This window comes from Apis cerana, linkage group LG5 (genome assembly GCF_029169275.1).
Source record: "Apis cerana isolate GH-2021 linkage group LG5, AcerK_1.0, whole genome shotgun sequence".
Classification (NCBI taxonomy): Eukaryota; Metazoa; Arthropoda; class Insecta; order Hymenoptera; family Apidae; genus Apis; species Apis cerana.
Window position 1 is genome coordinate 4,739,929 of NC_083856.1, and position 26,747 is coordinate 4,766,675.

The 26,747-nt window shown below is 26.1% G+C and overlaps 3 protein-coding genes across 10 annotated transcripts in view; 1 reads left to right on the forward strand and 2 right to left on the reverse strand.

Moving 5' to 3' along the window:
* The first annotated feature begins 2,632 nt into the window (after window positions 1-2,632).
* LOC107996598 (protein FAM117B) lies at window positions 2,633-11,366 on the forward strand. Of its 2 annotated transcripts, XM_017054742.3 has the most exons (9): window positions 2,633-4,050; window positions 5,047-5,207; window positions 5,379-5,476; window positions 5,648-5,787; window positions 5,874-6,040; window positions 6,229-6,358; window positions 6,714-6,794; window positions 7,974-8,109; window positions 8,373-11,366. In XM_017054742.3, exons 1-9 carry the CDS (start codon window positions 3,810-3,812, stop codon window positions 8,551-8,553), a joined length of 1,335 nt encoding a protein of 444 aa, XP_016910231.1. In that variant the 5' UTR covers window positions 2,633-3,809; the 3' UTR covers window positions 8,554-11,366. The 2 variants fall into 2 exon arrangements, with proteins under 2 accessions (XP_016910231.1, XP_016910232.1); XM_017054743.3 differs by lacking the exon at window positions 6,714-6,794.
* LOC107996519 (sorting nexin-29) lies at window positions 8,157-19,382 on the reverse strand. 5 transcript variants are annotated; one of them, XR_009829938.1, is made up of 13 exons: window positions 18,406-18,944; window positions 17,616-17,878; window positions 16,976-17,277; window positions 16,773-16,898; window positions 16,451-16,697; window positions 16,256-16,385; window positions 15,929-16,170; window positions 15,637-15,852; window positions 15,401-15,557; window positions 15,171-15,311; window positions 14,511-14,650; window positions 11,753-14,386; window positions 8,157-8,566 (listed from the first exon to the last, which is right to left on the reverse strand). XR_009829938.1 is itself a non-coding variant. In XM_062075851.1 (12 exons), exons 1-12 carry the CDS (start codon window positions 18,406-18,408, stop codon window positions 14,302-14,304), a joined length of 2,052 nt encoding a protein of 683 aa, XP_061931835.1. In that variant the 5' UTR covers window positions 18,409-19,382; the 3' UTR covers window positions 8,157-14,301. The 5 variants fall into 5 exon arrangements, 2 of the variants coding, with proteins under 2 accessions (XP_061931835.1, XP_061931836.1); XM_062075851.1 differs by having other exon boundaries at window positions 8,157-14,386; window positions 18,406-19,382; XM_062075852.1 differs by lacking the exon at window positions 17,616-17,878 and having other exon boundaries at window positions 8,157-14,386.
* A 1,266-nt stretch (window positions 19,383-20,648) lies between these two features.
* Window positions 20,649-26,747, reverse strand: part of LOC107996592 (pikachurin-like) — a 165,329-nt gene continuing 159,230 nt past the window's right edge. For all 3 annotated transcript variants that reach the window (XM_028666122.2, XM_017054734.3, XM_017054735.3), the window contains one exon: window positions 20,649-26,605. In XM_028666122.2, coding sequence (XP_028521923.2) covers window positions 26,431-26,605 — 175 coding nt within the window. In that variant the 3' untranslated portion in view covers window positions 20,649-26,430. The remainder of the gene's footprint in view (window positions 26,606-26,747) is intronic.

Consider the following 26,747-nt stretch of genomic DNA (forward strand, 5'->3'; position numbering starts at 1 on the left):
CATCAGAGTTCCATATATTTCAAAAAACCTATTGTATAAATATAGTAATAAATTCTTGAAATTCATATATATAATAATATCTATATAAGGAATTTGTGGGAAAATAATTTAAATGTTAAACGAAAGGGTTCCGCTTATTTACAAATTCTAATATAGAATACTTTTAGAAATTTTTTAATTTATATATTAATAATTTTTTTCTTTATAATTAAATCTATTAAAAAAAAAATCATTTACATTTATTCATATTATTAATATTTTGTGAAGAACATCATTGAGAAATCAACTTCATAATTAGTAAAAAATTTAATATAATTATAATTATTGCTTATATTTATTATAAATGAAAGAAAAAGAAAAAATAAAACATTCAATATAAAATTAAATTATATAATAAAAATTATATTTATTTTCAATAAAAATTTAAAAAAGAATGTTTCAATTTGTTAAATATATCTTAAAGTTTTTTTTTTATATTAAAAAATATATTTGTATCATTTTCATTAAATCAATGATCAGTAATATTTTTTATAATAAAAAGCAAAGTTTAATTTTATAAATATTAAATTGATAAAAAATATTTAAATATTTATATATATATATATATATATATATATGTATATATATGTATATATACATACATATATATATATATGTATATGTATATATACATATATATACATATCTAAAGTGCTTTGTATAAAAATCTTATGTGAAAAAATGATGATAAAAAATATTCTTTAAATTTTATTTATATTTTATGTTCATCTCAATATTTAACTCATTTATTTTATAAAAATTATTTCTTATGAATATTAACTTATTTTTGATTATCATTCAAAGCATTTGTCATAATATATTCATTAAATTTTTTTGATTTAGAAGTTAAATTGTTTTTTTATTATTAAAAATTCATTATTATAAATAATACATATTATAATAAGTAAATAAAAATAACTTAATATTGTGTGCTAATATTTTTCCAGTATTATTACAAATTAAAACAATATATTTTATTTGTATGAATTTAAATGAATTTTGTATAGTATATAAAATTATGCATATATATCATTTATACATAAATATATAAAAATATAAATAAATATATATATATATTTATGTATAAATTATTATAATTATTACATTGCAAATAATATTTTACATATTTGTAAAAAATATCATTTTTATAATGTTAAGTATCAATGTATAATTTATGCATAAATTTATTTATTATATAATCACAATTTTTTTATTTGTAAATGGTGCATTAAAGAAATTTAGATAAAAAATTCAAACTTTGAATTTTCAATAAACTTACAATAAAACTGATTATTGTGATAGAAACAATAAAAAAAGACTTTAGTTAATTTTTAGTTTTCTTTACTTATTAGAATTAAAGCTTAAAATTTATTTTTATTTTAACATTTATATATTATCTTTATATTAGAAATTAGTTTAGAAAAAAAATATTTAGAAAAAATTAGAAAAAAGACAGTTTTTTTTTAATATTGATTAATAAATGTAAATTTAAATGGACTGACATACAAATTAAAACAGATGTCAGTGTTGTGTTCAACTGTTTCTAATAATTAAGAAACAAACTCCTTTAAATAAGAATAATATTGTTATATTATATATACTATATATAATATTTCATTATTTTAAATTTATGAATTTAGTCATTATATTTGTGTTTTTCATTCATTAATAAATATAATTTCATTTATTAATGCTAAGAAAAGATATATAACATTCAATAATTAATGCATACACAAATGTATTTTTACTCTTTTATTATTATTTAAATAATTATATGTATGTTAATTTTTGTTTTTATAAGTATTAGTATGTTACTAGAATGATAGAAAAATTATCTAAATTGTAAGATATTATAATTTTAAATAATTATTTTTGGAATTGATATACAGCATTTTCTGTAAATTATTTTGCAAAATAATTCAGCATTATTATTACTTACAAATATTGTATGCATATACATACATATATGTGTATAAGTATAATTAATTATAAGTATATTATGTCATTAATTTTTAGAAACAAGCATGGCAGTGCCTTTATTAAACAAATTTCCATGCAAATATAAAGTTATAAGTTATATAATATAAAGTTGTGTTATTAATTTTAATATTTTTATGCTGACAACATATGACAAGTGACTTAATATGCTTTTAACATCATAATTTTATATTTTTTAAATTACATATTATTTTATAGTTTTTTTTATATATAAATAATATATGTCATACATAAATCGATGCTTTTAGGATTTGCTTTAGCTTTATTTTCATATTTAATTGAAACAAAAATTTTATATTTCATTAAAATATTAACTTTATATATATATATATATATATATATATATATATATATATATATATTTACTAACATTAAAAATTTGACTGATTTTTCAATATTTTAAATTTGATATTATTTAATCTAGTCATATGTTATCAATAGTAACACTTAAAAAAAATATGTAATAAAAAAACATAGTATAATGTACAATATGTAAATAAATATATGAACTTAATTTATAAAAAATAAATTTTATTATCCTGAATTATTAAATATTAGGAATAGGTAATTAATATTTATAAAAAAATACAAATCATTTAAAATAAACAAAATTTTTATTTATTCAATAATTTTATATGATAAATATAATACAAGTAATTGAAATAATAATTTTAATTAAAGAAATTATAAAAATTTAAAATTATCAATAACATCGAAATCAATCTCGCGCGTAAATATCGGTTCGATAGTAGTAAATTGAAACGATTATCTCGAGATTTTTCCTAGCGAGAGTATCGAATGAATGTAGCGTGCACGCGCCGTAGCTGAAAAACGTAAGCTCGGATACTACGCTTGTGCTAGTACGTGCTCCGTACACGAAAGTTATTCACACACGCTATTCATCGGCTTGTGCTCCTCCATTACGTACATAACGTGAAACGTAAGACGCTACATACTGGTCTATACGTGTGTCGTGCAGGTGTATATAAGCAGAGTTGCGCACGTCGTACACGAACACCAAAACATCCTTTCGATTGAAATGTGATTTTGTGCTAAAAAATGTGTTTAAAATGATTCGTATAACCTTCAATATAAAATTAATAGCTAAGTGACATTTGTAAGAAAACTAATAATTCACGAATATCAAGAACAACCGTTAAATAACATTTTCGACGGGACATCAAAGGAATTGAGAAAGGGCGAATTTGAGGGCCACTGCACAAGCGCGAAGACGAGAGAGAAAATTAGAGAACGAGAGAGTGAGAAAACGATAGGACGCTAGGTACGGTGCTACGGTGGTAGTGAATGGAACGCGGCCCCCACGGGTGAGCGTAGTACGACGCTCCACGGGCTAACGTTGCACCAATGACCAGCCGGGACGGACGATCACGTGACGTGCGTGCCGAGGCAGCAGCAGAACATTGCAAATGACAAGACGCGTAGGGCATTGTCGTCGCGCCGCCGCTACCAACGTTCTCGTCGTAGTTGCTGGTGAATTCGTCGCGCCGTTATCGTCGTTGCTACCATTATCGTTGATGAGATCTCGTCCGCCACCGAGAAGGCAAATATTATAAACGATTCTGAAATCTGTCCTCGCTGCTGTCGGCACCACCGCTGCTGTCGCCGCGTGTGCGCGACAAAGTCGCGGGTGCTCGGAGGCCTCGTGCCCTGAACGGTGCCCGCGGCGCCCCGTCCTTAGTACAACATATTTGAAACAGTGTACCAAACGCACCAGCATCAAAGGCCCGAGTGCCACCTGTCTATATGACAAAATGTCGGGATCACAGCGAATGCGAAAATCCTCGCCATGCTCGACATCGAAGCAAGGCCCAATGCGCGCGACTCTACCCGTAAGCTCGCTGCTAAGACAAGGCCGGCAGGGCAGCAGTCTCAGGAAGAGCAATAGCAACAGTCCCACCGTATCGCCAACAAATGCGAGTGCGTGGCGGGCCCGCATCTCGCCGGAGACTTCTTCCTCTGGACAACGAAGCCCAGGTTCCCTCTCTTACAAAGGTATTTACGTTCACTATTCTACATGTCACGTACTTACTATACACTGTTATCTTTCGCTACACTTTGTTGTGTCTGTCATTTTAATTTTTTTCATATCCTCTGATTGAATCCTTGATTAAAGACTATTATTTATTCCCATTTCCTTTTTTCAATGTCAGAATACAACCAACTATAAATGTTTATTGTGTATTATATATGCATAAATTTTTAAACGATTTTATATTTGCAAGTTTATCGTAATTTTTGTCGTTTGTAAACATTTTAAATGTTATTTTTATAAGATTCCACATAATTTGTTTATATTATACATGTCATATATATAATTGATTGTAAATATTATAACTAAAATATCAGATAAAAAATGTTATATGTATTTTAAGTTCTGTGATATATTAAATTTTCCTAAATCTATATAATTTTTAAATATTTTGTATGTTATTTAATAAATTTAGTTAAGCACGTTAAATTTATATTAATTTGCAGTTTTAAAACAATTTACTTATTATAAATGTAATTATGCATTATTGCTTTCATTATATTTAATAAATAATATTATATATCAATGGATTAAACAATGATAAATGTAATATGTAATATATAATAAATTATATATATATATAATATATATATATTATACATATACAATATTTTAATGTCATAGGAAATAAACTAATCTTTTTCTGATTTCTTTAATTATAGATTTATAATTATTAAAATAAATAATTCGGTAACCGAATATAAAATTTTAGATCGGTTCCACAATAAACAGTTAAAAAATTTATTATTTTCTCCTTTATCCTATTATTCAATTTTTATTTATATCTTATTTATTTTATCCAGCAACCGAATATATTTTTCATAGTCCGGTTCTGGTTTACATAATCCAATTTTAATTTATATATACACAATAACAATACATTTTTTATTTAATTTCCTGTAATAATTATTACATCTTTCATAAGAATTATGTTTATTTAAAATTTTTGTCATGCACAGCAAAATCAAAAACATTAAGTGGAAGATGCAGCGAAAGTTTAAGTGGAAACCAAAATATTCGAAGGACAGCATCATTAGATACAATCTATTTGAAAGGACAATGGCCTCGTGATTCATATTACATTCATTCCAGTCTTCTTTTGGTTGATAAATCTACACAGGTAAATTTTATTTTATTTCAAATATTTATTTAATTGTATTTAATGTTTTTATTTTTATAAAAAATTCATTATATTGGCATAATAATATATTTTACTATGCAATATAATGATATTTCATATCTTCTATATCATATCTATAGTATAGGAATCAATGAAGTTATTTTTCTATAGACAGAAGAATGGTCTAATGAACCAAGAAAATTACACACACGTCATCCTACAGAACAAACAACCACTGATGAAAAATTGGAAAAGTATTTTAGGCACCGGTATGTATATTATCATTAAATTTATTTTGTTTTTATTTTTTAAATGATAATGAAAAATTTTATATTATAAAATAATTAATAGATTTAAAATATAGTTTTTTTTATGCAACATATTATCATGATATTTATATATATTTATATTATTTGAATAAAAAAAGATATATAATATAGGTTACAACGTACAAATAAGGAAGGCACCAGCAGTAGAGAACGAACAGCAGTATTTGGACTTATAATGCCAGGTGGACCACCGCCAGCTTTTCCTGCAGATCATACAGTTTTACCCAGTATTGCTTCACAAACGTCTATACGTGAGTTCAATTAGGAATAGGGACTCATATAAGAAATCTTTTTGTTTCTAGAATTGATTGACATGTTAGTTTTATTATTGTACCAGACAATCAATTTGGTTTGAGTACAAAGGCAAGTCCTATGAATATCCCTGTGAAACCAATGAGGCCTCCAATGCGTTCTTCTATTGAAGGATTAAATCAAGAAATTGAAGGATTAGTTCTCAAATCCACAACTAACCCTAGTGATCCTGATCATCCAGTGGAAGATAAAGTATGTATTTATTTATATTTATTATAATATTTATTTATTATAATATAAACAATTATTTGTAACAATGTAATCTATTTATTATAATTTTGATATATGATGAATAAAATAATATATTTAAAATAATCTTAAAGTGAAATTCAGAAATATTAAAAATTGATTTTAATTTAAATATACACTTATTCTTATAGTATGCGCGATATCGTGAGCAAATTACACCAGAAGGTCATCGTGCACCATTAGCAGATTTATTGAGGGCTACTCGTAGCGTGAACACACAAACACCAGCTACTGACCTTCCCTCCAGTTCTTATTCTTCAGGTAAGTTTATATTTTACTATATTATTTAATATAGTTTATATTATTTAATAGTATTTAGATTATGAAGTAGTCAAGTGTTTTTAGAAAATATGCGAACTATATAAATTTTATGTTGAAAAATTATGAAAACCTAATCCAAATATTAACACTATCAAATTAATAATTATATGCAACATTTATTATTAGTATTTATAATTCAAGTAGTTTTTTTTTGTACTTTGAAAAATATAAAAATATTTTATCTATTTTTATTTTTTTAATAAGAGTATATAAATATATATGCGTGTGAAGTATTTCTGGTTACTGGTAACACTATAAATAACAGACTAACTATGGTGTGTGCCTGTTGAGACAGGCCCTCCATCTAGGAATTCTGAGTCTCCGCTGATTCCTGGTCTTATGGATGCGTCCCGTCCGCCTAGCGATCTCTTACAAGGTTGGCGCATATTTGCGGAAACATTCTTTTTATTTTTCATGAAATCCCTTTTAATCAAATATATTTGTTTTTTTGTTTTTATTTTTTTTTTATCTTTTTAAATGTTCATATACATATAGTTAATAGATTTTTATATATCTATCTATAAATTTTTTATTATTTCGTACATATATCTATATATATATACACACATACACGCGCGCGCGCACATACACGTACACACATATACATACTTATACTTAATCTAAAATATGTGCATGAACTATTTTTTTTAAATATAAAATTTTAAATATTTTATAAAAAATATGAAAATTAATAACAAAATTAGGATTATTTTTTAATTTTAAACAATTATTTTTTTCATTATATTTTATATTTATTAAAATTTTAATATATTTTCACAGAATAATATCAAATTGAATATTTACAATACATATAATATTATATATTAAACAAATTTATTTTTAATAAATTAAAATATATTTGTTATATCCTTTATTATTCTATTGATGTTTGCATGCACATGCAATACTTTGATTTTATAAGTGTTTCATTATATATATTTTAATTTAATATTTGTAACTATTTTTATTTAAATTATTATTAAAAAATAAATTTACATCATTTATATAAATATAAAAATAATAAGATTAAGTATACAATTGCATGATAAAAAAAAATTTATTAAGTTAAGATTTATAGCAATTTGTTTAATTCATAATTTTTATGTAAAGAATTCTAAATTAATAATATTTATATTCAATATTTATATTCATAATAATAATTATATATATTCAAGTATCATATAAAACATTTAATAATTTTCAAATTTGTTTATATATTCTATATGTTTATATAATAATATGTATATATATATATATTTTTAGTAATATATATAATATGTATTATTTTTTTAATAAGTTATATAATATATATATATGTATATTATTCGAATAAAATAATTTTGTCTAGTATATAAAATTATCATATTTATATTTTTTATTTTTTTATATGAATTTTTAAATTTTTTGAATTTTTAAATATATAAATCATATAACCATATTTATGTTATTAAAAGCATGAATTAAAGATGTATTTGCTTTTCAATTGATATATGCAATATATTTATGCATTAATTTTATATGACTATTAATTCTGATATTGTAATTTATCTTAAAGGTGGAAGTCGTGGTTCAACTCCTGAACAAGATAGAGAAGGACGTCTTGGCACCTCTCCTCACATTAATAGGTTCCTTGCAAGAGAACCACCTGATGGCTGTGAGAAAGTCAATCTCAAATTTGTAGAGGATGCCAGGTAATTTTGTTGTTTTCTTTTTAAATTAAAATAATTAATATAGGCAATTTATTTTGTAATAATGTATATAAAAATTTTATTTGTTACGTATTTTTTATTAAATTATACATATCTCATTTAAAAATCGCATATAATTCGTATTATTCAAGAAAAAATAATTTAAATTCGTTTAAATTAAAATTTATTTAATAATATTTAAGATTATTTTTTTTATTCAGAGAAATATTTTAACATTATTGAAACAATTATATTTGTATGTATAGGCGACCCATGATAGACTTGAGCAAATTAGACTATTGCCCAAAGCCGTGTGTAGCATTCCAGTTAAAACCTAGCTTGGGATCAGCGTTCCTGCCATTACAACAGCCAGCCAGTCCAACAATGGTTGCCAGTGCATCACCTTCTTCGCATACAACACCAACTACACCTCCTCCAAATCCATAGTCCTGCTCTTTACCTTACAGAATAATGTTCACAAACCCGATTGGTATATATATTTTTTTTTAATGACCTCATGGGTAGAAAGTGGTTTACTTTGATATGAAAGCTTATACCAACAAAGAAAAGTTACCGAAAAACAGCCTGTTTCCAGTGCGACCCAATGTTCGTTCGGGCATCGTGAATGTGTAATTAAAAAGTTATAATTGCATTGATATAAAATATTGAAAGCATCTGAGCTCCGTTAATGTTTCAAACAATAATAAATACGAGGAACAATAATTTGTGATAACTAAAAAACGACATTTAGGAATGAACATTGTGTTCTACAGGGAGAAAGACTAATAAAAATTGTGTATTCTAAATTTAGTGCTAAAATGTGCTAAACGACTTTAGTTTTGTATACAGGGATAAATATTCAAAATGTCAGAGTATTAAATTTGATTGTTGGAAAAACAAAATTATACAGATAAAAAATGGGTACATGTGCCTGGATATGTACACCGGTACCCTTTTATAAACTTTTCATTAGATCTTTATCACTTAATAATTCGAATTCATAGTTAAACAAAAAACACTCGTTAGAATTTTGTATCGTTTTGTATTATTACTCATATGCTAAAAATATTCAAATTATTATTATATGAGGAGCTCGAAAATATGTATCCCTATGGTACATTATTTTTTAGAATTATATTCTCTTAGAATTATACACGTACATTCTTTACTATTTTTTTTAAGAACGCGTATGTAAGATAAAGCATAAATTAATTGTCACGATAGTTTATTTTGTATTACGTGTACAAATGTGCACTTTTGCATAGCTTCTTTTTATAGTAATGTCTCTTAGGCAATAAGTTTCTATTTTGAAAGTAAAACAAGCACTTTGTTCAATTATAGTGTTCAGTGTCATAAAACAACTTATGGAAGTTAAGTTAATTGCAAGAGTATATTCTATTGTTTAATAATTATATTACCATAGGGTTACAAAATTTTTGATTTAATATGTTATGTTAGTTTACTATCTGAATATGTACAACCAATACAGCATGCAATGACAGGTTGATGGATGTATGATAGAATGAACCTAATGATATAAGGTGGAAATGTAATGAGTAAAAATATGACAAGTGGTAAAATTAAACATTGATTGAAGTAACAAATAACGACATGTGCTTTAGCCAGTGTGGTATCAGATGTGCATACAAATGGCTCCCTAACTTGGCACAGTATGGGTGTGCGTGTAGGGTTTTGTATAAACGTGGATCATAGTAAACAAATTTATAATCTACGTTCTATACAAATAAGTATGCATGTGTTGTAATATCAGAATCCTGATTAAGCCATCCGCGAATAACAATGAAACTTTATTATCGAAATATTATACTATAAGTATTTGGAGTTTCATCTTTAAAATTTAGTTATTTAAATTTGTGATAATATTTTTTTATTATGTTAATAATTATCAATTGTTAGTTCTTTTATTAAATGTTTTTACAATAAAAATAATCAAAGAAATATCAAATATTGTTAATAATTTTTATATAAACAAATTACTTACTTTAAAAAAAGATCAAGAGTTATTTGTGTGATGGCTTAACTTATTATTTAGTATATGCAGACATAGCCACTCAAGAAGTTCAATTTATTTTTTGCTTTCTAATACAAAACGTTTTGCAAACAATTTTATAGTTATGGTCTGAGGAATAAGGATCTTAATATAAGATCAAGAGCAGGGAAGAACAGTTTTTTAAATACAATAGTAATATACTTTCTAATATTATATTGTATCTAGCTACAACAGTGAAAAATGTTAACACATAAAGTACCTGGCACACTGGTCTATGCTCTCTTTTATCCAGCTCACTAGAAAGTTCATGCCTTAGAATGCGTGGCAAAGTGTGCTAAATAGACAGGAAGGTTAATGAGAGAGTCAGGATATATACAAAATGCACTGGCTAGTTAACAAGTATACAATACAAAACTAATCTGCTATCTAGCTTAAGAAGATTTTCTTTTATTTATTTTCGCTATGGACCTAAATAACATCTATCCCATTGCTATAAAATACATGAATGTAAACGTAAAGTTTGCAGGCGCTCTAAAAAAAAGAAAAAAAATTTATCGATCATGTATTTCATCTGTTGGCGTATTTTTACTTAAACAGAGAAAAGAAATGTTTTAACGTTACATGTATTAATCATAGTGAATAAAAAGTTTCATACTTTTACTAATAAGCAAAAAAGAAAATTACTTTAGAAGAAAGCTAGCCTTATTATTTTTGACTACACTCATGAGGCTCCACTTTTTAACCTTCATGTACTTGCATAATGTGTTATCATTATTGTTAGCTTTTGTTGTCAATTTCACAAACAGAGGAATGTGTGTAAAGACTGCTAAACTAAAGATTACTTGTTATTTGGATATACCTAAATTTAAAGTTAAATAAAATTAGGCTCAAATTTCTCCGGATACCTATGAAACAATATAGGTACTCTTTAATTCGTTAACTAAATGATCCTTATGTGACTACTGTTCGGTACATTCTCTTTACATATCTAAATCTGAGCAGGCTTCAGAATGGCAAAATGATTATGTCAATTACGAATTTATTTATCCCTAGGACTGTCCAAACGTATCGTTGTAGTATCTCGCACAATAACAAGAAAAAATACAAAGATTGTTGAGATTTGTAAGATGCTCAGTCTAAATTTTTTATTACGTAAAAATTGTAAAGAGAAATTTTGGAAAATTTTATATATTTCGTAAATTAAACGCAGCGTTTATTCATTATTTTTTAATAAATATTTAAAATATTATTTAATCGTTTTTTATTTTAAGCAGACGAATACAAAACCTTTCTGTTTTTTTTGTAATGATATATTATATATAAATTTATAAATATATTCTGAATAATATTCTGAATAAATATATTATTTAATTATATAAATTTTATATTAAAAAAATTATAAATTATTTTTAAATGTATAATTTTTTATGTTATTAAAAATTTACTATATATTTTTTGAAGTTCAGTTATATATAAAATTTTTTCAATAAATAAATTATGAAATGAAATGGATCATTTTTTAAAATAAATTTTTATATTTTATAAAGAGTATCTTACATGCAGTCTTGAACATTCTAATAGTAATTCTCAACGGTACATCGAAAATCAATAATTTATACATAAGGATCTATCTACCTTCTAGTCTGTCCTAGGGCTAAATCAAAATTAGTCAGCGAAGAAAGCTAGTGAATGTAAATAATAATTTAAAACAGTTTATGATGAAATCTTTGTACGGAACGTAGTGACTAAGGCCAACGAATTCTGTACTTTTCGTGCGTCTCGCGAAAGTTCGTTGAACGAAAAAAAACTTGTGGATCAATGCGAACTTTAAAAAAATATGTGTATAAAAAATTACCATAATACGAGCTGTCCATAGTCAACAGAGATTAGACTCCTTTTCCAAACGGCACAATGCAATTGTCAAAATCATAGTAAATATTATTTTTTTTTTATATTAATTAAAAGATTTTTTTATGATGATTATATTTAAAAATATTCAAAGCTATTGATCTTATTCGAAATTTTATATGTTTTTTTTTCATTTTTATATTTTATTAAACATATTTTATAATTTATTGTCGTTTGTTCCTTATTCGTTTAATGTTTTGCTTATCTTGACAAGTTTAAATAATAGTCACACGCATCTCTGTGAATCGTAAATTAAGAAATTAATACAATTTAATGAATACTATTATCATTTTTCAAATAAGTACCGTGTATCAGTATTGTAAAGTATGTTAATTTTTTGAGATCGAGATTTATTTTTTCTTTAATCTTGATAAACTTTCATGAATATTATATGTATAAATGAACTTATATTTTCTACGGAATAAAATACTCTTTAAGTGATAAGTTATATATTGTATTTTTCGTGCATTATCAAATTTCAAAATATAAAAGCAAATTAAAATATAAGATTTAGTACATAAAAGATATATTATTGTCTTATTTTTGAATATTTTATCATTATAATTATATATTATTTATATTTGATATTTAAAATTTTAATAATCCATGTTTACAAATATTTTAATTGCTTTCAATAGTAATTTTTGTTTTTTTTATATATTTCTGTTAATGAATTATATTTGTCCATTAAATTTAAATATTGAATTATATTCTTATCGAAACATTAAGAACTTATTTAATAAATATATACGATTATTTTTCTCTCCCTATTCCAAGCAGAATATTATTATATTATATAATATCAACTTGAAATGAATGTATCTGATTTATAATCAATTTTATAAGTAATGTAATCATGTACCATTATGTTACAAAACTTACTATGATTATGATGTTATGATTGCGATGCGCTATAAGTATAGATTCCATAGATTTGTTTAAAGCGTATGTAATTGCAATTAATACATTGACTGCCATGCAATAATGTCTTACTTTTCGATACATTTGTATCGAATTAAGTATAAGCGACTACAATTTTTAAGATAATAAATATTTGTCATTTATGTTGTTGCTTGCATGAGCTACAATATAAAACTCTTATTGCAACGTCATCAAATGTATTATAATATATAACAAATATACGGACGTATCGTTGGTTCCTTTGTAATAAAAATACATTATGGTTCCACATTCGGCAGTCAAAGTATTAAGGATGATTATATTAATGATTCGATAAACTTTGCTATTACAAAAAATTTTTATATCTCAATATGGAAAGGTAAAAAATCCAGTTTGTGTCGCTCAGTACAAATACTAATTCATATTACGATTGAAATTTCATTGTTATAACATATATTTATTTGATAAGCGTCACGTTCAAGGAATAAAAATTTATGCGTGAATACATTCTTTGATAATTGGTTTTTTGCAAAATTTTCTTATCTTACCTCTCCATAGTGAGACTCCTATGCAACTTGTTAAACCTGTGAATCTTATATGCGATTAGTTGTATTATTTACCAGCATAATACTGTATGTACTTGTTCCAATAACAATATGCACTTTTATTTTTATCATAAAGTATAAATGGAAAAGTGTACCTTTTTATATTACTGTTAAGGCGCCTTACATGAATAAAATTTTTAGAAAACGAGATTGAACACGATATTATATAATTTAATTATAAAAACACTTTTTCTTATATTCTTTGCATTATTTTTTTTTTTATTTAAATTTTTTTCATCATTTTATCAAATAATATCTTTTATATACATTTTAATAAAAATCATTTATTTTTATCTTATAATATTTTCAATATTATTTTTATTAATTTTCAAACATTTATTCTAAAATATAGGATATATAATAAATTTATACAATATATAAGAAATATATTTTTTATCTCATTAGAAAATTAAAAACAGGATTAAGTTTCTCTTTAAATAAATTAAAGTTTTAAACAATATTTCACATAAATGTTCACATAAAAAAAATAATACATATTTTTGTAGAAAAAGACTTAATTTTTAATTATTTTTACTACATATTATTTTTATACATATATCAGCTATAAACAGCATGTGTCAATGTATATTAATTATACTTGTATACATACAGGCATATGCTCGTATCTTCAATTATCAACAATATATATAATATATGTATAAATATATATATATATATATATATATGTATAGAACAACATAAGTATTTTATACATTAAATTAGAAAGATTTTTTATATATACAAATTGTCTATAAAAAAAAATGTTAATAATTATAAACCCATGTATTGAGGGGAAGAAGAAAATGTATTTCTTGCAGAGTTGTTTTTTTTCGAATCTTCAGTATTAAGATTATCACTAAAAGAAGGTAATATTTTATAATAAAATCAAGCTATCAAGATTTTTTTGCAATTTTTAAAAAATTTAGAAACAATTAATTAATAAATAAATTAAATAATATTAAAATTGTGAAATAAATTACCCAAAGAAAGGCATCAAAGATATAAGAGTTTGTCTATTTGGTCTAGACGCAAATGCTGGAGAACATTGTGCTAATCTTCCAACAATTCGTCTTAACCACTGTTGTAATTTTTGTCGTCGCTCTTCTACAAATTTAGCATCCTAGATAAGAATAAAAATAAATATAATTTTTATATTTTCTATATATCCACTTAAATGGTCATTAATCACAATTTAAAATCGAAAAATAAATTTCCAGGAATTGAATATTATATATCAAATCAATTTTTCTGTTTATATATATATCAAACAATTTTTCAATTGTTCCATGAATGTATCCAAGATTTAAATGAAAAATCGAGAAAATAAAATAATACAAAATATCTTATAAACTGAATTAGATAATATTGCATTCTGTGTTTTATTTTACGGAATATATATATATATATATATATATATATATATATACATATACTTAAAAAAAAATACAAATAGAAAATTAGTATATAGATATATTGATTGTAAAAATCTTAATAATTTTTTATTATAATAATCTTAAAATAATAAAAGCATAATATATTTTTATAAGCAAGTTTCAGTAGATGATGATAATAAATTTATAACCATTTAAGTAGACAATATTATAATTATTTTAATTTTTTTATATATAATATATAAATACCTTATTTCCTATTGTCTTTTTTGGTGGAAATTCAAAAGTAGTAACAATTGCATCATGTTTCTTTAATTCTCTATAAAGTGCATGAAATTGAGCGTATCGTCTATATATATTCCATTCTGTATCTCTAATACGTACGTATATCTGTAACAATTAATAAACTTGATACATTTGATAATAATTTTATTAGAATTAGTTTATATTAAAAATTTTTATATTTAATTTAGATTCACCTGGTAAACATGATGTATATCAGAAGATTGCCCAGTTAGAAATGCAGATGGAATCCATATATGTATAAGACATGGTGGTTCTAATGGTAAATCATCTTCATTTATAGGCCCCCGAAGGCACTCTAATTCAGCTTGTAATAATTTAACTAACCTATCCCTGTAATTTTTCAAAATATTAATATAAAATATAAATATTATTAATAATAATTATAATAATAATAATATATAATGTTTACCTGTCATTTAATTGTAAAGTTAATCTAGCATTAAATTCCATTAATTCTGCATGCATATCTGCAACCTGAATTAATTTCTCTTCATATTGTTGAGCTTCATAATGATAATCTAATGATGGATCTTCTTCAGAAACTGTAGTAGAATCTGAATCTCTTCTTAACATTTGTACTGCTGTTACATATTTTCGTAATTGTTGTCTTAATAATTCATTTTCTCTATTAAATTAGAATTGTATTAAAATATAATTTCTTTCTATTTGATAAAATAAAATCATCAAAATCAGAAACTTACCGATTTAATGCTTGTATTTGTAATTCATGTCTTTCAAGATAATTTTGATGTTGTCTTTGTAAACGACCAAGTTGTAACCTACTAGTCATAGCATCTTCTTTAGCCTGTTCTAACATTTCAGTCATAGCTAAAAGTTTAACTTGTAATGTCTCAATATCTAAACTATCATTATTTGTATGAATATCCAAATCTATAAAAGGTTCAGTAGCTTCTATTGCAGGTTCTGCAACTTCAGATGAATCCTATATAAGAAATATAAAATGAATTAAAAATAATAAATTAAATTAAAAATTAAATATATTAAAATTTAATATATTTTAAACATACATCTAAATAACTTGGTAATGTTATCAACATATCATCTAATGTTTGATCTAAAGGTGACACAGGAACAAGTCCACCCATACTTCCAGAATTTGTGATTGGTGTTAATATTTTTTCTTCTTCAAAGGTTTCACTAAAATAGTGAATATTATTACTTAAAACATCAAGTTGAAAGTATGGAGTAATATGTTTACTTACTTATTTTCCCAATCAGAATTTTCTTTATTTGTTATTGTAGTGATATTATTTGTTTCTATTTGAGATTGTGAAACTAAACTATGTGATGTAGAGGTTTTTGTTGATGTTACTGTAGGAGAATTGAGACAAGTTGGAGGAGCACTAACTGAAATAGAAACTTCTGTGTTTTCTTGTTCATCATTTTCATTATCAAAAGAAATTATATGGATTGGCACTTTTTTTCTTTGTTTCTGTTTTGAAGTAGGCCCTAATTGAGACATTCATTATATTTGTATAAAAATTATATTTAATTTTATATATTTAATATAAGAGATATAATTACCTGGTATTGAAGATGATATAATTGGTTCAGATAATGAAACCTTTTGTTTATCCATTTCTCTGCCTTTTAAATTATTATCTAATTCTTCATTATCTATCCTAATTGCAAATAAAATACTACCAAGTCCTAATAGATATTTCAAAATGATATTTAATTACTTTATACAATTAAGATATTATGATAAAAAATTAATGTCTTTATACCTGCTGCTACATTTGGCAATACAGCACTTCGTTCTTGATCAAGTAAAAATGCCCAATCTTCATAAAATGGAGACAGTATTGAAGGATCAAGTATAGCATGTAAATGACGTTCTAAAGAACGTTCATTTAAAACAGCTCTAAGCCATGCTCTACCTCTGCCATAATCTGTATGAACCTTTTTCAATACACTAAAACGTTCTTGTTCATGCCATGTTAATTGTTCTTTTATACAAGGCCAAAATGCCATATCTGATGTATTACATGATTTTGTATTACTACCAGACACTATGTCTGAAACATGCCTGTAGAAATATAAATAATAAAAAATAATATAATAGCATATTTTATATTATTAGTTATCATATATGATTATCTTTCAAATATATCTATATAGTTATATTTGAAATGATAAAATATAAAAAAAATACATCATTATATAAATGATTATATGCACATTATCATAATATATCAAGATTATTTTGAGAAAATATAATAAATACTATTTTTATATAATTTTATATATTTTATAGAATATTGTACATATTGTAGATATCTTGATTAAATAAATAACATTTTTTAATAACATTATATATATATATAATTTATTTATAATTAATACAACATATATATTATTTTTTACCTTAAAGCTGAATTAATTTTTTCAATACAGTTTGTACGTAATCCATGACTAAAAATTGATTCAAATATATGACATAATTGTGTGACACATATATCTGATTCAGTTGCTAATTCAGTACGCCCACCAAATCTAATATGACACTTTTTTGCAGAAGCCAATAAATTTTCCAACAGTTTCTGTCGTTCTGATGCATGGTCATAACTTTGATTAGAATCAATTATATTATGTGTGCTTGGCACTATTGCTGACATCATACGTAAAGCCTAAAACATGTATATTACATGTTTATATATATATAATTATTTATCAAAAAATTAACCATATATATGCAATTATATATTTTTTTTTATTTTATAAAAAATCCTATTAATATATTTTAAAAATTATTAAATAATTAAAATATAATGAAATAAATAAAATATTTTTTAATATTTCTTTATATATATCAGATATGTAAATTATGATATAAATTATTATATCATATTAATTTCAAATAATTTTTTAGAATAATTATATTTTATATATATTTAAATCAATTTTTTATTTAAATATATGCCTCTTATATATATACCATTTAAATATAATATACTACGCACATAATACGCAATTTCATTTTAGTACACAAAAGAAAGTTTACAGGTATTTTCGACAATTAATATAATGATTAATTATTAATTATGTTAGTTAAAAGGATGTGTTGTATAACAAAATGCTAATTAATTTGTGAAAATAATATTGACAGTTTATAATTTAATGATAATTTGATACTATATAAAAAATAAATACGTACCATGAGTAAAAATTAGTAAAGATCACATTAATTTCCTTTCAAATCGTAGTTAAAATTAAAAAGAGTTGTACAAAAAGCGTACATAAATATACAATCACTTTTAGAAATTGTTATATGTACAAAATTTGTCAAAGAAGTATTATAATATTATAATTATCTCATGACAATAAACAAAGGCTTAATTTTTCTAGCGAATAGTATATAAATTTATATAGTAGAAAAACTTTAGGGGCGGAAACAGTCCCCTCATCTTCGTTCTTTTTCCTTGAACACAGATGTGTCATGTGAATTATATATAAAATGGGCATAGAAAAAGTGACTGCTTGTCGACAATTTTAAGTATAGTGCGTTGATATTCTATAGTTTTAATATATAGGAATTTAAAGTTCAAAAACATTTTTGTCAGCTTTTGTAATCTTGATTTTACGAACACTTATGTTATAATTATAAAATGATTAATTAATTAATCACAAATATATGATAATATTCTTGTGATATAGAATTGTAATAGAAATATAATAAAAATATAACGTATAACCACAAACTAGTTATAAAATAGATTTATTATCCAATGCATTTTTGTATCATATAATCCAAAAGCTATTTATATAGTCATTGTTACTATTCTTGTGTAATATATCATGTTATCAATTCAAAATGGAATATAATAGCGTTGCAAAGAAAAAAATTATAATTAAATTTATGATTAATATAGAGATAGCACGTGATAGTTAATTATTTTTGACGTAAGAATTATAATTATTATTTATAAAATGCAGATTTATCATAGAACATTGATTATTGAAAGAATTGCAAGAAATATCATCAATAAAAATAATATTAATTATTTCCCAAAACTTTTATTATTTGGATATTCTCTGAGAAGCAATTTTCCAATATATGTGCAATGTAAATTATATATATTAACATTTTCATAAACTGTCACAAGTGTTTATATTTGTCATTACAATTTATCTAATTAGTAAGACAAGGAAAATAAATACTAAGAAAAGGACAGAGATAGTATAAAAATATGGGAATCAGCGCCATCTTCAGAGTGCCGCAAATGAAACACAAAAAGAAAGGATAGAAAATAATAGAAAAAGGACAGAAAATAAAGAATTGACCACTAGCGTCATCTCTTCGATAAATGCTCAAACTTGATGTCAGAAACATATAAAAGACATTAACTAGTACCGCCATCTCTTCGATAAATGCTCAAACTTGATGTCAGAAATATGTAAAAGACATTAACTAGTGTCGCCATCTCTTCCATAAATGTTCAAACTTGATGTCAGAAACATGTAAAAGACATTAACTAGTGCTGCCATCTCTTTGAAAAGTGCTGAAACTTAATGAAATTAGAATTATCTAAAGACATTAACTAGTGTCGCCATCTCTTTGAAAAGTGCTGAAACTTAATGAAACTTGAAACATTTAAAGACTTTAACTAATAACGCCATCTCTTTGAAGAGTGCTCAAACTTAATATTTCTTGATATTCAAGAGATGGCGCTAATAGTAAATTCTTATTTTATCTCTATCCTTCTTCAACTATTTTCTGTCCTTTCTTCATGTGTTTCATTTGCGGCACTCTGAAGATGGCGCTGATTTCATAATTTTTAAGCTATCTCCGTCCTTCTCTCACTATTTACTTTCCTTGTCTATACAATACATTACAAATGTATGCGACAACATATATTATATCACTTGAAATAATCATTTGAAACTTTAATGTCTTCTCTAAAAGACATTATTTTTTTTAATAAAAGATAAACGTAGTATATTTTTATACATATTATCGTATATTTTATATAAATCCTTGATAATATGAATGATAATATATATTTTAATGTTCTTTTATCGCATAACTATACTATAACAAAATTTGAATAAGATTTTTACAAATGAATTATAAGTTTTTTTATAATAATGAAAGTAAATTTACGGCTATCTAAACGGTTCATAATTTCGTATTACAGGTAGTATACGTTATGAATTATGGAACATGGTGTCAAATTTAATTTTCAACTAAAATAATTACTATTACTTCATTAATAGAATATATATATTTATCTATATATAAAAATTTTCATATATTCATATATGAGTATATTTATATATTCATTTAATGACTAAGAATATTTAAAAAAAAGGCATTGCCAATTAAATAAATTAATCAAACGACTTATTAACAAATATCATAAAAGAAAAAAGTAGGAATTGAAAAGGGAAATAAATCTGTTTTTTTACAAAATCTCTTTTTTATTGATACTTCGACAACATGGGCTGAGACACACACATTTGCTCATATGAATTTATACCACTGCGTGTTTCAACATATACATACACAATTTCGTTAAATTATCGCGCTGCATTAGATGTAATAAATAAATTAACTTTAAAATTGTTTCATTTTGTTTGGTAATTGTTGAGAGAACAATATGAAAATTCGAATATTAATCATTTTTTAACCCTTTTTATAAATAATTTAATTTTACAAAACGTACAATTTACCAAACGTTTAATAAAATTATTTTATCAATCTTTCATTCCAATCAAATTATTTTTTTCAATCTTAATGAAAAAGAGAGGATTTATTCAATATAAAAGCAATAAAAATTTATGAATGAAATCTTGTTTCTTGAAATATTTCCTATTTTTTAATAATACAAAAAGAAAAAACATTTAAACAGTATGAATCATTATCATTTAATTAATTATAAAGATATGTTCTTGATAATTATTTTTTATGGCAAGTAATGAGACAAAAGGTATAATTCCTTTCTCGAGAAAATACAACGATGCAAAAAGTTATAAACCTAGATGTACAAGTGTCACGATAGCACGATCCTAACGAAGTGATTCTCTGTGCGCAATTGCGTGATACGATCAGATTTCGATAAGCTCCTTCGCACGATTAATCATCATTGAAATTATACTACACGAATAGTAATTTCTTTGTCCAAAGTGAGAGAGCGAGAGAATCGTTTATCCTCTTTTTTTTTTTTTTTTTTTTAATATACTTTCGATATCAAACGTCTCGTTTTGTGTGCTCGTTTCTTTCATCATCTTTTCTTTCTTTCTTTCTTTCTTTCTTTTTTTTTTTTACGACTTTCTTTCAATTTTTGCTCCTTTTTTTTTTATTTTTATTTTTTTTTGCAGCATCGAAATATGAAAAATTCATTTTCGACCATTCTATATGCATACATACATGCATACACACACTTACATATATGTATATACATATATATTCGAGGAGATCCACATGGGTCGCAAGAATAGGTTGACAGGATAGACTCTTCTAATAGACTTTGCAGACGGACATAATAGAAATATTTAATATATAGCATCATATATTAATATAATATTTAGTAATAATATAATATCTATTATATATTAATATGTATATGATATTTTTTTTGTTTTTAATAATAGCGTTCTTTTTCTTCTCGCTTTGTTTGAGGTGTGATATCCAGCGATCTTTCCTTCTTTTTTTTTTCTTTTTTTCTTCTTTTTTTTCTTTTTTTAATCTTCTTACATTCAAATTTAGTATGATGTAAGTACGATTTTCACTTCAGCCTTATTCGAATATACTATATAATCCTCATTATTGAATTATATCAGGCATTTTGTACGACCTGTTGACTCATACAACCATCGTCTGGTCGTTTCACAACGTATGCGTATTCTATCGTAGAAATAAAATATTAATTTCCTTTGAAATGATCTAAAAATGAAGATACGAACGATAAAAATAACGATATATTTATATAACATTATAATTTTATGTAACGATACGTTTTTTTATTCACTTATTAATTTAAGCATCTTGTTTCTATATAAATATATCAAAATATGGGACAGATATTGTACAAAACGATACAGAGAATATTACGAGAGAAAGAGAGGAAAAAAGAAAAAAGAAACACTTTTACTTTTCCCTTTGATTCTTTAGAAGGATCAATGAAAATCGTAAGATTTATAACATTAAGGGACAAAGATTTATAAGTTCGTTAAAGTTATCTAAGAAATTTACTAACGTTTGAGTATATAAATATCTCGAAGAAAACACCATTATAGCATAAACTTTTCTGGTTCTATCATTAGATTGTCTCACAAAAATCTTCTTCGTTTCACGATCAAACAGATTATATCTTACACTTGGTCAAAGGAAAATAGTAAACGTAATATATTCATTTTCAGTTCCGTTTATTAAAACTTTTAAATATTAAACATTATGAAACAATCTAATGTATCCACCCAACGTACAATAAATAGAATCTGATACGCTACAATTTATCGATACAAGTAAAACGGTTTAAGAGTTAATTTACTCAATGATTCCTAATAAAGGCCAAATTCATTAAAATAATATATAAAATTTGCGTAAACGCAACATTATAGAAAGACGCAAGGCAACGTAAAATAATTTACATAACATGTTTTATAAAACATATTGTAATAACAGATATTATCAGTTATTACAAATTAGAAAGAATGTAGAAGAAAAAAACGCGTATAATCGAAAAGAACAAAAAGTATCGCAGAATTAATTTATAGAAAAGGAAATAATTATAAGTGATAATATATTAAAAGAATTAGAATTAACTAAAATTGATAGAAAACAAATTATACATGCTATGTTAACATTAATCCTTAAGTTTCTTAATTATCTGATATTATTAAAAAAAAAAAAAAGGAAAAAAGAAATAAATCTTTAAACATATTTAAACGAGGAGATCTAAAGATCATGATAATAATCGAGAAATGAAAAATACGCATGGTTACACGCTAATAGTGAAAAATTGTCGAGGAACCTTGTTTTCAAGCGTGGATACTAGGATGGAAGCGAGACGCACAAATATTAGAAAAGAAAAAAGAAAAAAAAAAAATAACAAAACGCATGGAAATTTCTACACGTGGCACAAAAGTTTTTTACTCATTGCCGCAAGATTTTCTCTTTTTTGTACAAAATTGTTTTTCTTTTTTTCAGCAACGTCGCGAAACGATCTCCACGAACAAAGTTTATACAAGCGTATTACGAAGCTTGGAGGATCGTTCAGAGATTGATACGCACACACACACACACACACACATATACGCACGCACGCATATACGCACAGACACATACACCGACGTTGTTTAAAAATTGTGCAGAGAAATGAAAGAAGGAAAGAAGGAAGGAAGAAAGGAAGGAAGGAAGGAAGGAAGGAAAGAGGGAAAAGGAAGAAGGGAAGGAAAGGAAGTAAGTAAGAAAAGAAACGAAGTAAAAGAGTGTGTCCCCGAGAGGCTGGGCTAAAATATTTTCACCTCGTGCTTTATATCGCTAGACTTCACGAATAATCGTTTATTATTATTATATTATATTTCCCTACATAACTACCATTCATCTTTGATATTTCTTTCGTCTCTCCCTTCTCCATCTCCTTCATATTATATAATTTCAAGAAAAATAACATCCGTACAAAATTGACTACAGCCGATTGCTTTTATATGATGTGTTTGAGTTCAAATCATTCCCGTGCAAAACGGAGAAATCAAAGTGTATACCCATCTATCTCCTTAACCCTTATTTCCTCTCTTTAGGGTTTCCTTTTTTTTTCTTTTTTCTTTTTTTTTTATTAAGATATGACATGTATACGTATTGACCTGACCTTTTGATCCCGATCGACTCTCCCTTCCCTTCAACCCATTCGACACAAAGACTCGACGTTTATCGACAAACACAGTTTTGCGCTGAATCGTTTTGCCGATATAACGTATATAACTTCTTCTTAAGTAAAACTTTATTACCAAATAAAGTTCGGTTTGGCGAACTGTTACGTTGTCCGTCAAATCGATTCGCACGGAAAAGCCAATTCTACTGTTTCTTTAGGGCTTGTAATATAGCAAGATATATAGGAACGGTTGATCGAGGATTATCGGACCAGGATTTAGCACCTGATCAATTCAACCTGTAGAGTTATCGATAAAACAATCAATCCTCTTCTCGAAATTTAATGATCGTCGACAACAAAATGTGACTTGAATCTCTGATTATATTTTTAATTCTTATTTTTTATTTTCCTTTTACTATTCTCTCGTTTTCAATCATGTCGAAGGGGTTATTGTGCAACGTTGGATCCGTTCGTTCGGGATCGTGCGGAAAAGTCTTGTCTTGAATTTAAGAAAATATGCGGGGACATCTTCGTAATTAAGTTGCTACATTTTATACAGATATTTAACCGTTAGAATGTGCAGCTCGGTGCTTCTTAAGCGGAAACGTCGAGGAGCGTACACTGCCAGCTACGGAAGTACCTTACGAAGCATAGTGTGGTTATTGTGAAACACGGGCGTGCAGATTCTCTGCACGCACGATGCCGATCCTCTTCATCTCGCGTGCGTGTCGAGCGGATGCAAAAGCAACGAAAATTTCGAAAAATCTTAATTATACACGGGGAAAATTATTTCTGAATTATTATGTCCTCCTCGCCACGTTTCATTTTATTCTTTTTTCGAAAAATATCTAAATATAACAATGGCTTTCATCCATTGGATATTTCCGTCCGCGGTATACAATCGTTCAAGATGTTTATTAATTAATTGGAAACGCGCTAACGAATGGAAGAAATTTAGCCCTTTTGGTTAAAATAACCCCTTGGTTAAAGAGGCATTACAATTTCACCGTGTATAAGCACTCGATTTTCTTCGGGAATTCAAGTTACCTTTGCATCCCTGTTTAAAGGTGTTAATTGCTTTTGGTCCTTCTTGTACCTTTCGTAATTGATTTAACGTTCTGTTCTGCATCTAATCCTCCCTATCGAGTGTTCGAGGCGTGCTCGCTCGAACGAGAAACGAAATAATTGTTGCTAAACCGCTTTATTTTGCAACCATCGTGGAAAAGAAATGTACGTGGAAAATCTTAGACAACGATCTAAGAATCGATCTGTCGCGTATGAAGTGTGGTTGGACGTATTTAAGGTGCCTCGATACCCTCGATTTGAATTTTTTTTCTCGAATCACATTGTAATAATCATCTCGATATTCATATTTTCCTATCTGCTGGGATCGAAAATGCCTCGCAATTCAAAGATCTCGCGTGGCATCCGGTCGGAGAGCTTAATTGAGAAATTGACGCTTTTGAGGGGTTATGCTCTCTCTCTCTCTTTTTCCTTCTCTTTATTCTTCTTCTCCTACTTCTTCTCTACTTTTCTTATCTTATTAGGCCATAAAGCCGTCTTCGAGACGAGCTCTGCACATCGAGTTCTTAATCCGGCCGGAGACAGTCCGTGGCTGTGACTAGACACACGTTCCTTACGTAACAACTTCCGTCCAACGCGCGATAGGAACGATTCTCAGGAACTCGGATCGTGTATCTCGACATCGTTCGATTCGCGTTTTGGATCGATTCGCGTTCGAAACGCAACACCACAGGGAATAAGGAAAAGCTGGAAACGTTCTTTCTATTTCTCTTCTTTTTTTTCTTTCTTTTTTTTTAAATAATCGAATGATATAATAAGCTCTCGATATCGTCCCGAGATCGAGTAGTCGACGAGACACGAGGGTGTGTTTGTGCAGACAGGAAGTTGTCACCGGAATGGAAATATCATCGTGAGGCGACTGATAGATTTCCCTTCGTTTAATATTTACAGTAAGCTGTCTATTTATTATTCGACGCGACGATATATAGTCTTTTCTCATTCGTTCACCTTTTTTTTTTGCTCTTGTATTTTCCTTAGCCTTTTCCTTTTTTTTATATGTATATATATATATTTTTCATTTCTTTTTCTTTTTTTTTTCTTTTTCCTTTTATCGTTCCCTTCGAAGGGGAGAATTTTAATCGTTGATGAAAGTCTGTACAAAAATGATGAATCCATGATGATCGGTGTGTATAAATCGTAGACGTGATCAGCGTTCAAGGCGTATCAAGGCAGCCGCGGTTCAGCCTTAAACGCTGGGCAACGATCCTCTCTGGCTTGGCCAGCTTCTATTCATCGTGACGCATTTTCATATCCTAAGCGCTGGTCCACGCGGACCTGACCATCTAACGTCGGACGGCACGGATGTCTTTCAGGGGATGCACGAGTGCGTGTTGGTGGCCTGTCCCGGTGACGACAACGCCACGGAGAAGTCCGAGTCCAGGACCAGATCGCTGATACACCCCACGATACCCTTTGCGTATCTTCCTCCCGTTGTCCTCACGATATCCGGCGCGCCACCTGTCAAAAACATTACCAAAGTTGTAATTTTTTAAGAAAAATACGAAAAGAATCAAATGGAAATTATTATAGTTTCTCTTTTTTCAAGGCTGACAATTTTTATTACATTCGTTCGGTGTAAATTTTATCGAAACAAAGGGAA

Excerpts from the sequence above, each read along its gene's own strand:
- LOC107996598 (XM_017054742.3), top strand. The coding sequence starts at position 3,810 with ATGTCGGGATCACAGCGAATGCGAAAATCCTCGCCATGCTCGACATCG. Across the intron at positions 4,051-5,046 it reads AGGTTCCCTCTCTTACAAAG|CAAAATCAAAAACATTAAGT; the intron begins GTATTTACGTTC and ends TGTCATGCACAG. Across the intron at positions 5,788-5,873 it reads TGCTTCACAAACGTCTATAC|ACAATCAATTTGGTTTGAGT; the intron begins GTGAGTTCAATT and ends TTATTGTACCAG.
- LOC107996519 (XM_062075851.1), bottom strand. Across the intron at positions 16,698-16,772 it reads TATATCATCTTCAATACCAG|GGCCTACTTCAAAACAGAAA; the intron begins GTAATTATATCT and ends TGTCTCAATTAG. Across the intron at positions 15,853-15,928 it reads CAAATACAAGCATTAAATCG|AGAAAATGAATTATTAAGAC; the intron begins GTAAGTTTCTGA and ends CTAATTTAATAG.